The sequence below is a fragment of the Rhinatrema bivittatum genome, chromosome 4, assembly GCF_901001135.1.
Source record: "Rhinatrema bivittatum chromosome 4, aRhiBiv1.1, whole genome shotgun sequence".
NCBI classification, from domain to species: Eukaryota; Metazoa; Chordata; class Amphibia; order Gymnophiona; family Rhinatrematidae; genus Rhinatrema; species Rhinatrema bivittatum.
Window position 1 is genome coordinate 447501883 of NC_042618.1, and position 13173 is coordinate 447515055.

A 13173-nucleotide genomic window follows, 5' to 3' on the forward strand; every position below is an offset into this window, starting at 1 on the left:
AAGTATAGAAGCTTTACTTATAAGTCTGAGAATAAGCAATCAAAACATAGTTTGCATTAAAGAATATGTAAACAAAATACTTTCCTCATTTCCCAATGTGATGTATTTTGGAAAACCGGGACAATGCATTGGGAAATCAGCAATAACTCATTGGTCACTTCATTAACACTGGTAATGTCCCAAAAGCTTTTCCTGGGAGCTGTTGGTTCTCTGCTTACAAACAACCTGTCTCATGTTGCTCTTTTTAAGTTAATTCTTCTGACCTTTGGTCTAGTTTCTTTCTCTGGACCATTCCCCATGTGCTCGCTGAGGCCCCAACTATCCTTTATCGCATCAGAACAAATAGCGTGAGGTGTGGCCAGGAGCTAGGTATTGTTCTCTTCAGATATCTGCAGTTAGCCTTTCTGAGTAACAGCTCTCCAATATATCTGATCTCAGGACTTGTTTTGTGACTGTTTTTTTTTTTGGTTTTTTTTTTTTGTTACAAGCAGGCTAAGAAAATGGCATATGTATTATCAGAACTTATAAGCCTTATATTAAATATTATACTAATAGTGATTTTCTCTGCTTCGTTCCTGTCTATCGTGGCTCAGTACTCTTCCGCATGCTAACTTCCTTCTTAAAATAATTTCCCACAGGAGTAGAGTGGTGCTCACGGATCTTCAGTCCTCTGTATTGAGAGCCCTTTTGCCCCAAAGGGAAATCCTGCAAAAAATCTATCTTACTGAACTACAAAGTTAGGGATCCTCTGGCAGGTTGTGCACAGAGGCCAATCTACACAAAAAAAGGAAACCCGATGAGACAGGAGGCCTCAGCAGGGAGGAAACAATCCTACATCTTGCTTCTCTGGTGTCTCCTCTAAAATGAAACTAGCCACATTTTAAATCACAAAATGGCTGGTTATAAAGGGCATGGGTAACCAACTCTTGCTCCTCCTAGGTGGGAGGGCAAGAGGGGATGGATAGCTCAAGATGTTATAGAAAAATGGAAATGGAACCAAGGCATATAGTGACGGGCTGGAGTTCTGGTCAGATGGGAAAAAGAGGGAGTAGAGAGGCAGAGAACATGCAGCATTGGAAGAAAAAAATGTGATCCACACATTCACATGCACTGCTGTCCTCCTCCAACCCACCATAAACATTGCCAATGCACACCTGCACATTTATCCCAGTACTGCTGCACACACACCCTCAACCACACATATATACCTCCCACACAAACCTTACCCATCAACTCTTCATGTGAACAAACTCCCCTCCAAGAATTTCAAACCAAAATATACCCCCAATCTCAAGTGTTCATAACACCTCCCAACTACTGCTCCAAAACCTCACCTCCCAACCCATCGACAACCCAGACATCCCTCATGTCATCTGCCTGTTTACCTACCCACTCCCCCACCCCGCAACCATATACACATCCACATATAATCTATGCACACTCCCATACACACCGCGCACACTGTGATCTCACTTAACTCTACAGCTACTCACAGCCCCAGAAACTCACAATTCACACCCTCATGCACAGTAACACAGATTGCCACACACATTAACTCCCGTTAACACACCCCATGCAGAACTAATTACATCCCAACATGCCTTTCGTAACAAGCCCCATACACACAAATACCAAACGTATGCAATCTCTCTATATTACAAAACTTTTAGGGGCTCTGGGTGATCATTGCATCATGTCTGCCCATGTGTAATGCATTGACATCACCTAGAGCAGTATAGGAGCAAGGGGAGGAGTGTGAAAATTTACATCACGGGCCAGTGAGGGGAGCAGCGCAGGCAACAGAAAAGCTGATGGGGATTCCTGGGCTCCACCAGCACAAGGAAACTAAAAAAAAAAAAAAAATACAGAAGAGCTTTTGAGGTTCGCTGAACCCTACCAGCCCAGGAAAGAAAGAGAAGCCCCAGCAGGCAGCAGAAGAGCTTGGGGCTGGAGGATGAGGAGAGCAGCAGGAGAGGGGGGGGCAGTGGGGGTGGGAGAGACCAGTGGGTGGGGATGAGGGGGAGGGGCAGAGCAGTAGGAGAGAGAGGGAAGGGGGGCTAGAGGAGGGAAGCAGTGGTAGAGTGAGAAAGATGAGGGGCAGTGGGTGGGGGGAAGAGGGAGTCTGAGGGGCGGTGGGAGACTGGGGAAGGAGTAAGAGTGGGATAAGAGGGAGCTGGAGAGGTGGAAGAGGCCACATCCCCCCCCTTTCTCCCCCCTTCTCCCTCCTCCACAGACGCCTACTCCCATTTCTCCACCCTGAGCAGAGCAAGTACAGAGACACCAGTAATGTACATGTCTAGCTGATGGAGTCATAAAAATCACTTTTTCACATTGCCTTGCAATTATCATTCTCTTTTCTGGGGGTTTCCCTTAACATCCATGCTCACTCACTGAAGGAGGGGAAAAAGAGGGGTGGGATGGAGAATTCAGTGGCTCTCCCCCCTGCTCTTTTCATGAGTCACTTGTCCTACCCAGCTTGCATTTTCCACCTAGGCGCACACATGGAATCTAGAGCGGAAAGGGTTGGTGAACGAAGCGAGCAGGGGTGCAGCCCCTAAAAACTGATGTTAGTCTATACCAAATTCAGGCTGGATAAAAGCTGCATCTTTTGATATCTTGAGTGTAATTCACAAGAAAGCACTGTGATTCTGATAAATAAAATATTTTTTAGTTTATGTAAACCAATTTTCTGCTGATCTGACAACCTCAGCAGATTGCAATTCACATACATAGTCTTACATGAATCAGTTCTAGGTCAAGGTGCAACTCATAAATTACTTTATCATAATGGTTTTACGTACAAGTCATGAGGAACAACTGGTTTATAAGAAAATGGCCAGATCCATACTAGTGATAACCAAAGTATGGTCCCAGGATCCCTGTAAGCTTCCCAATGATGGTGCTAGCTCTACCCCAGTAGAAAGTTGTTTGGGAAACCCTATTTATACATTTCATATTTCATGTGATTTAAAGTGGTATATATTATAAAATGGTATTAAGAAATAATCTTGTTTGGTCAAACCCAGGTCATATGATTATGCAGTAACGTTTACCACATTGCATTAAGAGATTGTCATCACTGTCATTTGTACCATTGTGATCTTACTTAACTGATGTGTTCAGTACTGTTGGGGCAAAGCAACGTCACCTAAATGTTAAATGTTTCATCATGGACCTTTTTTTTTTCTTTTTTCTTTCTAACAGTCATCTTGAAAAGGAACCTTATGAAGGAAAATAAACCTATCTTTTTCCTTTTTAAATTGTTTTCACATTTTCATCTTCTGGATAGATTGGGGTCATCTGTGGAATAGCTGGAGGCTCCCATGCACCTTCTAATTTAAACTTCCATCTCTGGCTGTTTTACTACTTCACCAAGTTGTGTGGAAGTTGTGGTACCTTGGGAACCATTTGTTACATAAACCAATAATGCATATTATTGAAAAACTGACTTGGATTCAGCTCTCGAATGGTACAAGATACCTGTTCTTTGACAGAGGGATGCAGAGAACTTGTTCTATAAAAAGATCATTACAAAGAGTTTATATATCTAATGCAAGCAATTAGTGCTCCCTCTTACCCTACTCCTGTGGTAGTATCCGCTGCACTGTGCAGATTAACTCATGTTTATCTTAAGGGTAGCAGCTGCTGCTCTGTGCAGTTATCCCCAAGCCTTATGATAACTCATAAAAATTTACTGCTAGCAACATTTTTACTGGGAGATGAGCCTTCCTGAAAATTCAGGCTGTGCTGTTTCATGTGCTTTGCTTATAGACTTGGCTGTAGAAGCAGTTCTGTGTTATTTTTCCCCATGTGTGCACATCAGTTTCCTAGATCACAAAAGTCGGGGCTCTCTGTTGCTGTCTGAATCTAATTCCCCTTTTTCCCCCTGCTGTTGAAGCAGAGAACAATGATAGAGTTGCATCAACAGTATCAAGGCTTATTGGTTAAGGGTAGTAACCGCCGCACCAGCAAGTTACCCCCATGCACTCTTTTTTTCTTAATTTCCATCCTTTAGCTTTAGGGATCCACAGCTCACTGTTTTGGTCTTCCCCCACCTCCTCTCGAAGGGCATTCCAGGCAGATATAATGAGCAACGTGGATGTCACGTGCTGAACTGGAGGGGCACCTTCAGGACTTTTAGGGAAGCCTTTAGTGCGTGCTTGGTAGTTTCCCATGTGCTATTTGCCCTGCTGCTCTTCAGTTTCATTTTTCTTCCATTGTAGTCTGGCATCCTGCCAGATCTGCTGCTGTTCAGGCCTTGGACATTTTTGGATCATGTAGCCTCCTTAGCTCTCCAAAATTAATTTCTTGTCAGATCTGCACTGTGACGGCTGTCATTTTCATTGTAGAAATGACATTCTGAATTTTATAAAGGATTTTTTTAAATTAATTTTATTTTTTAACCACCCTTCTTCCCCCTTCCCTACATCCCTTACACACACCTTAAAATCAAAATGTAAATTTAGCAATCATTGAAGAAATGAAGATTCAGCCTTACGTAAAACTTACTTTGCAGTGTTTTTTTGTTTTGGAGCTGGCAGTTTCCTGCTCCTTTAGGTGCTTCAGCTCAGTTGAGCCAGCCTCTGTTGTCCTATGGTGACATGAGCCTTCATTCACAGCTATCCAAGGTTTTTATGCTCAGCCCAGTCCATTGCAGTGATAGGTTCTTCTGCAGACCACAAGCAGTTGTCACTGAGTGATGGCTGGTCTAGGGGAGCAGAGATGGGGTTTGAGAATCCACTCGAATGGTCTTCACGGCTGTACATGGCACCTGCCTCTGGTCCGGCCTTGATTGATGCTTTCATACAATTGAAACAGTTCTCTTCCTTCCTCCTAAATGAGCATACATACAGGGCAAACTTATTAACAGTTTCCTCCAGTTGAAAAATTGTTTCCTTGAGTCATCAATGAAAATATTCCAGTATTTTTCTGAGGAACACACTGATGTAAAATGGAAACAATTTTATTTTTGGCACTGGAGCAACACTGATGACTCAGAACCACGCTATATAAAATATTATAAACAGAAAAAGGTGAATGTAAACTAGATTTCAGTATAATTTGAATTTTATGGACATTAAGACTTGTATTTCTTTATTCAATAAATACTCATAGAAGACCAAACTGTGCCAATCAGAAATGGTGTCTAATCTGATATTTAAAGTAGCAGATACTGCCTTATTTCTTTAAAATATCTATGGAGTTTTATTTCTACATCTTACATTTGTGTCCTAATACATTCCTAATATAAAAGGGCCAAGCATGTGTGTGTGATTTTTTTTTTTTTTTTTTTTTTAATTTTTAATAGCCCGGTAGCTTTCTTCTATACCGGGCTTTCAGATCAATCAGAAGCAGCTACCATTGAAGATATAGCACCATACGTTTTCCTTTTCAACTTTCTGGATTTCTCTTTCCCCCACCTCCGACCCCTTTAATCTAATCCAACTAATCTGAGGATGGTTTAGTTGAGAGGTGTTTACTGCCATTCCCCACAGCACAGCTGTGCTCATAACTGGTCAGTAGATGGGGGGGGGGAGAGTGTAATTGGAGCTCCCCTTCGTTCCAGGAGCTGTGAATGCTGCTGCCTCTGTAGCACACCTGGTCCTGGCCTTCCTGAGAAGCAAAAAAAAAAAAAGCTAGAAAATTTGAATCTGGGTCTTCCACATTGCTTCTGAGCCATTAGTCCTGACTCTGTGTTCCTGTTTCTCCTTTTCCTTGAGTCCACTCTGGCTTGTTTATGCTGCTCTCATGCTTTGTCTTATTGCATGAGGTTTATATGGGGATCTGAAGAGCATCGACAAAATATCTTGATTTAGGTTCATAACGATTAGTATTGCCAAATGTCAGAAGTCACCATAAATTTATTTATTGCTTCTCAGAAGCCAATTAAAAATTGGCATGCAAAATCAATTTTTTTTTCTGCTGCCTGAATTATTTTAAAGAGAAAAAATTGCTGAAGTAATTGGGAAGCACAACCATAAAGAGCCCCTTGTAATGCAGGGAGACTGCAAGAGTAAGCCACTGGATCAGTTCTAGCCCTTGTGCACAAACTGTTTAGTATTGAAGAAAAACAGATATAAATATCTTTACTGTGTATCTGCACTTTTTGACTTTTTGTAGACTTGGGGGGCTTGCCCCTTCTAACATTTCTGCTTTTATTTTGTAGCCTTTCTATTGGCATCAATTGATCAATAATGGAAAATCTTTGTGAACTTGAACCTCTTTTAACACTGAGTTTTGTAAGCTGTAATTGTGGACTAATTTTCATCTTGAACTGAAATTGAAAGTAATTAACTGTGAAATTATAATAAAAAAACAAACAATGAAAGGACTTTATAAATTACACTAAGATTCCAGTTGTGATGTTAGGATAATTCAATTCAAGAAAGTTTGTTTTTTCATATTGTGCCATTGTTTTTTTTTTTTTCTTTCATTTGTTCTGTGAATCTTTATCTATCACGTTACAGGTGAATATATTTCCAGAAAGTTAAAATCAATCCGTAACCTATATTCTGTTTTCATAATTCTATCCCACCTCCCCCCAGGACAGAGCACTAAGCAGCTAACAGCATAAATGCAATATTTACTAGCATTGAAATAAACATTTTACATAATATACTAATTCCATCCCCTATTCATATTTTTGTAAAATGATTCACAAGCTATGGTGTCCCATAGAGATTGCTGTTCACTTGTCTGGTTTGCAGAGCTGGCATGCTTCTTGTGTTTAGGCTGTGCCGGAACACATAGGAAAATATTTGTGTGTGCTGCAGACTTAAGAGGTCCACACAACTGATTGACACTGACCTGAGCTCAGCTCAGCATTTATTGCAAGCAAGCAGGTTTTAAAATTCTATTTTACAACTTTGTTAAATTTTGTGCAGCAAAGACCAGTTGAAAAGTATAGAAATGACAGTAGGTTTCATTTAAAATTCATAAAACAAATTTTGCCACTACTTATCAGATTTATAACTCACCTAGTCAAAACATTTCAAAGCGACATTCAGTTAAATACATAATATAAAACATAAAACTATTACAATATGTATTAGACAAAAACAAAGTTATAGTGCAGTTAAACACACCAAATAAAACAACATTTATAGCCCAAGAACCCATACCTCCCAGTATCTGCCTAGATTAAAAAAAGCAGGATTGCAGAGGACTACAAGGCTGGCATATGCTGCTAGGAACCACAGAAAGCCTGATGGGATAAAAAAGCCTTTAACCTTCTTCCAAAATGACTGCATGCATGCTTCTGATGTAATGTCATTGGGAAGACTGTTGCAAAGTTCAGGGCCAGCAACTACAAATGACCACTCTGGTCTCGCATAAATGATATCGCTTTACAGATGGCACCTCCAACAAATGTTTTCCTTGTGATCGCAAGCATCGAAATGCATTATAAACTTTTAATGCAGCTCTATTACAGGCTAGAACAGCAAAATTAAACACCTTAAATACGAGTTAAATTTAAAATTATTTGTATCACCAGAAGCCAATGTAAAGATATCAAATTGGGGTTATATGCTGCTGTCTTCTGGCGCCAACAATAATACGAACTGCTGCATTCTGGACAATTTGAAGCTCACTGTAGCAGCAGGCAAACCAAGTAAAACAAAATTATAATAATCTAGCCCATGCAGTGCTAATGCACGGACAACTGACTGAAAATCATCAGTAGATAAACATGGTTTTAAATGCTGCAAAATGTGTACTTTGTAAAAATGTTTTGCACTACTTTTTTTTTACATGCAACTTAAGATAGAGATGTCAATATTACACCTAAATTCCTAACCTGAGTAGCTCTAGAAAGGCTCAGACCATTGATCTCAATATGAAGGTGCTTTTGTTAGATTTTTTTGAAATGACAATGATCATTGGCTACCGTTTTTTGCAGTTTCTCTGCTAGCCTGCCAAAACTAAAATTAATTTGAAGAAAGCAAAGTTGCCTATCTATTTAAAGTTGCAAGTTTTTCCAGGACTCTTAAATTCCCTTCGGGCACTATATTCTTACAATTATGATTTCCATGTTTGTTTTCAACATCCATTTACTGAGACACTGGAGTCTGAAGTATTGCAGTGACTTCCTGTGGTTCAGAGTAAGTCACAGCTCTTGTATAACAAATTAGAGGCTATTTTATGTCTATCAGATGTATAGTGGCTTGCAAAAGTACTGGACCTCTCTATAAAAAGTCAGCAGATTTGTGTGGATTACAAATGACACTTAAAGATTCTTCCAGACAGTATGTTTACTGCAAACCAGTTATTCTCTTAAAGTAAATTTTCAACATTTCAATTCATTATTTCTCTGTATTTTTTTTGCAAAAGTCTTCCGATTCACAAGAGATTATATAGCTAAGGGTATACACGGTAGGAACTCTTGCTGGCAAAAGGACTTCCAAAAGTCCCTACGTATCCCATCCCCCAATGTTACCCAGGATCACTCTGGGCGCTGCAAGCCCTGTCAGGAGATTTTCCTTTCCTACAGGGTAGCGGAGAGAAGGAATGCCAGGAGGAGGGGTGGTGGGCATGGAAGAATTTTGGGAAGGGATGCCAAGAGTATGGTGCCATGTTAAAGTTTGGCTCCCCTTTTTTTGGGTCTTCTTCCTGTACCTTTTTAGAAAAGATTATAAACCACAGTTTATCTGTTACAAATCAGTATGTTAAAATGTGTAGTAATTATTAAATTGATTTACCATTTTTTTTTTGTCTTCTGAATATGTAGGTTTAGGTGGCAATCCAGCAGATCTAGAAAGGAGGCAAGAAGTATTTGGGAAGAACACTATACCTCCTAAAAAGCCAAAAACATTTCTTCAGTTAGTATGGGAAGCGCTACAGGATGTAACATTAATTATATTAGAAGTTGCAGCCATAATATCATTAGGGCTTTCTTTTTACCGTCCACCTGGAGGAAATCATGAATGTAAGTACTGTACTACTATTATTGAAAAGTATGCTTTTGTACCCGGTTGATTATAATGCGGTAATTAATAAACGTTTGATGCAGTATGAAATGTAAAGCCCAAACCAAACCCTTGGAAGCTCTCTGGTCTATGGCCATGCTCAGTGAGGGAGGGTGCACAAGGCTTTTACCGTGGTAGCTGCCCTTCCAATCCTGTTCTTTTTAAACAGCCTAACTAAGCTTTGTCAGCACTAGATTCTCCGTCCATCTGCTGGAGGCTGAATACTGGCAGGCTGAGGGTAGCACAGGAGCCTGTGTAAGATGACATCAGCAAGCCTGTTCTTTTCTGCCTCTATCTGCTGGTGGGTGGACATAAGCTATGCATTTGGACTTGTCTGACTGGTTGAAGAGGAAGTACAAATGATCACTTTTAAAATGTTTGTGCATATGCTAATTACTTATCTCATAGATGCTTGTCTTTAGTTTTTTTTTCCCATATACATGTGCAGATAATTTGATTCCATTGTTGATTTACTGTAGGTACTTGTCATTAGGTAATTGCAATAGCATTTATTGGAGAATGCTCCAAAATATGATAGCTGTATGTGACTTGAGGTGGACGTTTGCTTTTTATGGTATTTCATGAATAAGCCAATGTTGATTGTGCTATGGATATTTGAGATAAGAGGATGGTAGTCATAGTGGCTAAAACTGCAAAGAAAATATCTACATTTGGCTGTGGTGACTGTTGAAAAATCACAGAACCAGAAGTTTCTAAAGCTTTTCTGTCCATTTCTACAAATGTACTTTTAAAAAGTCTCATCAATCATTACATTTAAACTTTATTAGCTCTCTTCCCTAAGGCACACTCAAATATAAGGCTGATGTACCAGGAATTGTTGGTTTTATGTGTATTCAGGGTGGTTGTTTTTTTGTTTCCCACATTGTTTCAGTGATCTGTGCTAAAGCTGTTAAAATGTTTATATTTTTCAACAGTGTGTGGTGAGATTACTGGTGGTGAAGAAGAAGAAGGAGAAACGGGATGGATTGAAGGTGTTGCAATCCTCCTGTCTGTGGTTTGTGTGGTATTAGTAACAGCGTTCAATGACTGGAGCAAAGAGAAGCAATTCAGAGGTCTGCAGACCCGGATCGAGCAAGAGCAGAAGTTTACAGTTGTAAGAGGTGGTCAGGTCATCCAGATACCAGTGGCTGACATAGTTGTTGGAGATATTGCACAGATAAAATATGGTAAGTACATACTAATTTTAGTTCTACTTTGAAATTTTATTTGACTTAAGTAAGGTTGTTCATAGTGTGACTGCTTATTTTAGGGGACCTCTTACCGGCTGATGGAGTGCTTATTCAAGGAAATGATCTCAAAATTGATGAAAGCTCGCTCACTGGAGAATCTGATCATGTGAAGAAGAATTCGGAGAAAGATCCTCTGCTGTTGTCTGGTATGTTATATTTCAGCTGTAAGGCATAGACACCAATTTGTTGTGGGATATCTGCACACTTTGAGGGAGGGGTACTTGCCCTTCTGCTACCAAAACAGTGATATCCACTTACAGTAAACACCATGGAGGGCCTTACTGTGATTTCAAAACATTTGGTGAAAGTTTTTTATATATATTTTAATATATTAATATATTTTTATATATTAATGTATCTATATACATTTATTAATTTATATACATTTAATATATTTTATACATGTATTAATATATTTTATACATTTATTAATTTATTTATATATATTTATTGATATCTTTGTATATATTTATTTGTATATATACAAATATATATATAGCCTTCCTGCCAGTATGTGTGTGTGAATATGTGTGTGTGTGTGTATATATGTATGTATACATACATACACATACACACACACACACACACACACACATACACACACACACACACATACATACTGGCAGGAAGGATATGAGGGCAGTGAGTAGAGGCTGAACTTTTTGATCTCCACTGACTATCCTCCCTCTGCTAATCATCTGTCCTTGAATTTCTTTTTGGCAATAAAACCTTCTGGCATATAAAACCTTTGGGATGAAGCTGTGGATCTTTATTGCCAGATTAGTTGAATCACCAAAAGAAACTTAAATTTTTGCAGTAAGTAGGCATAAGCAGCTGGAATGCTTCAGAAGTCTGTGCATCTTCCAAGGAAGTGAGCCAGGAGGGAGACGGCGAATGAAGAAAAATACCTTTGTATGATGAATTTTTTCTTTTGGTGTGTGTGTGTTGGGAAGCGGGGGCAGAACCTGACTTTCTTCCTGCTCTTTTTGTATTTCAAACTCTATTCGCAATTGACCTCTTTTGGGCTATAGCACTGTGCGCCTTCATTTGCAACTACTCAGGGGATTTTTTTTCCCCTGTTCTGTATCCACCCCCTTTGAACTCACAGCCTCGTCACTACAGTGACTACCCTTAGCAAGGGGGATTTCACCAGGGCTCCTCTACAGCATACCCAGTTCTGGCCAACCCATGGAGTGAAAGACACAAGCTGGGAATCTAACCCTGGACCAGTGCACAAGACTTCAACTTGAATCACCAAGCTGGCCCCTCATGTGTTTTTTTTAAATAACATTATCAAAACATAAGTGCCCTCCCTATTCCTTTTTATTGTTTTGAAAACAATAAGGTTGCTGGTACCTAGGCTGCTCCTCACTGAATGAAAACATTTTTTTTACATATAGTACTGTAATAGATCTCTTGGAGAACAGTAAATACTAAACTAGTGCAAGTGCGTGGAAAGTCAGCTTATGAAATGATCTACATGCAGCATAAATGTAATCTGTGATTCCATGATAGCACAAAAATTTGGGATAAAACTCCTGGGCTGTGCGTATTCCACTTTTGTCAAAAAGTCACCATCAGCTAGCCATATTTTTAACCAGTGGCATCTCTAGATGAAAGTATTTGAGGAGGGAAAGGCAGAGGCAGGCAAGCCAGAGCAACACTTCCACATGCCACGCACACCCCCACGACATGGCCTTCTGCATTTTATGCATGCAGCATTGGTATGAACGTCCTGTCCTGCGCAAATGCTGAACACGTTGCCAGGGCCACAACAAGGGATTTTGGAGCACGGGACCTGCTGTCGATTTGATGGTCTCCCAAAATCATTCTTATAAAATATAATCATGCAGATAGCTTCAGGCAGGAACAGTTTTCCATCCCTGAATTGGCTGTAAAGACACTACAAGAAGGTCTTTTAAGAGCCTTCTGTGCAATAAAGGAACCCCAGGCTAGTTTCAACCACTCTGTAAAACTGCCATAATTATTTGAGTGTATCATTTCACCAATTCTCCTAAATGGCAGTAAAGTCTGGAATTGAATACAATGCCAGTATAAACCCAGGATGGAACAGCACTTACCGTTGTATAAGCAAACACCCCACAACCTCAAACTCTCCCACCCTTTCCCTCTTCCAGCTAGAGAATGCAGAGCAGAACTAGGATGTTTTCCCCTAACTCACAATACAACAAAAGTATTCAAATTTTGTGTGACCTCAGTAATAGCAACACAAGCTCCTTCTACTGCTAGGTACATTGTGAAATATAAAACCCTGGAAAAAATAATTCAGCACATACATAGCAGTCCTCCTATACCAAAACAGCACTAACTCCCAAAACTGTCAAGAATCCCACCCATGAAAAGGCAGCACTGCAAATATTACACTGGGCCCTAAAGCACCAATATACTTCTTATTGGGGAAAAATGGAGCAAGTCAGATTGCTGCATCTCCCTGCATTGAAACCTCATGCTAGCAGAATCTTACACATGCAGAACATAAACAGAAAATCAGCAATCATAGAAAAAATGACTATAAATTTGGAATGTGCAGACAAAAAACAAAATAGGACACCCCCTCCCCCCCAAGAAGCTAGACTCTACATGCAGTGTAACACTGGACAAATATAAACAGAAATGCATTTCCTCTTGTGTTGAACAAAATACAAATGTATTTTGTATTAAAGATACAGATTGAAAAACTGATATTCCAATCACTAAAGTGAAAATTTTTTTCTACCTTTGTTGCCTGGACATTTTTTTTTTTTTGTTAGTCACGGTGGTCCTGGTCTCTTGTATTCTGCTTTACAATTGTTCTATCTAACTTCCTTTCCAGGGTATGCTATCCATTTTCTCTTTTTTCTTTTTCCTTGTCTTCATCTTTTCCTCTCCTATGTCTGTCTGGGACATTGAAATTTTTTTCCCTCTGCCCCACATCTTGTTCTTCAGCCCAGCATCCC

The 13173-nt window shown here is 39.7% G+C and overlaps 1 protein-coding gene across 4 annotated transcripts in view; it reads left to right on the forward strand.

The window, feature by feature from the left end:
* The window catches only part of ATP2B1 (ATPase plasma membrane Ca2+ transporting 1), a 287298-nt gene that overhangs the window by 137025 nt on the left and 137100 nt on the right, over window positions 1–13173 (forward strand). For all 4 annotated transcript variants that reach the window (XM_029601638.1, XM_029601641.1, XM_029601639.1 and 1 more), the window contains exons 3-5: window positions 8729–8926; window positions 9902–10153; window positions 10237–10362. In XM_029601638.1, the coding sequence (XP_029457498.1) occupies window positions 8729–8926; window positions 9902–10153; window positions 10237–10362 (576 nt within the window). The remainder of the gene's footprint in view (window positions 1–8728; window positions 8927–9901; window positions 10154–10236; window positions 10363–13173) is intronic.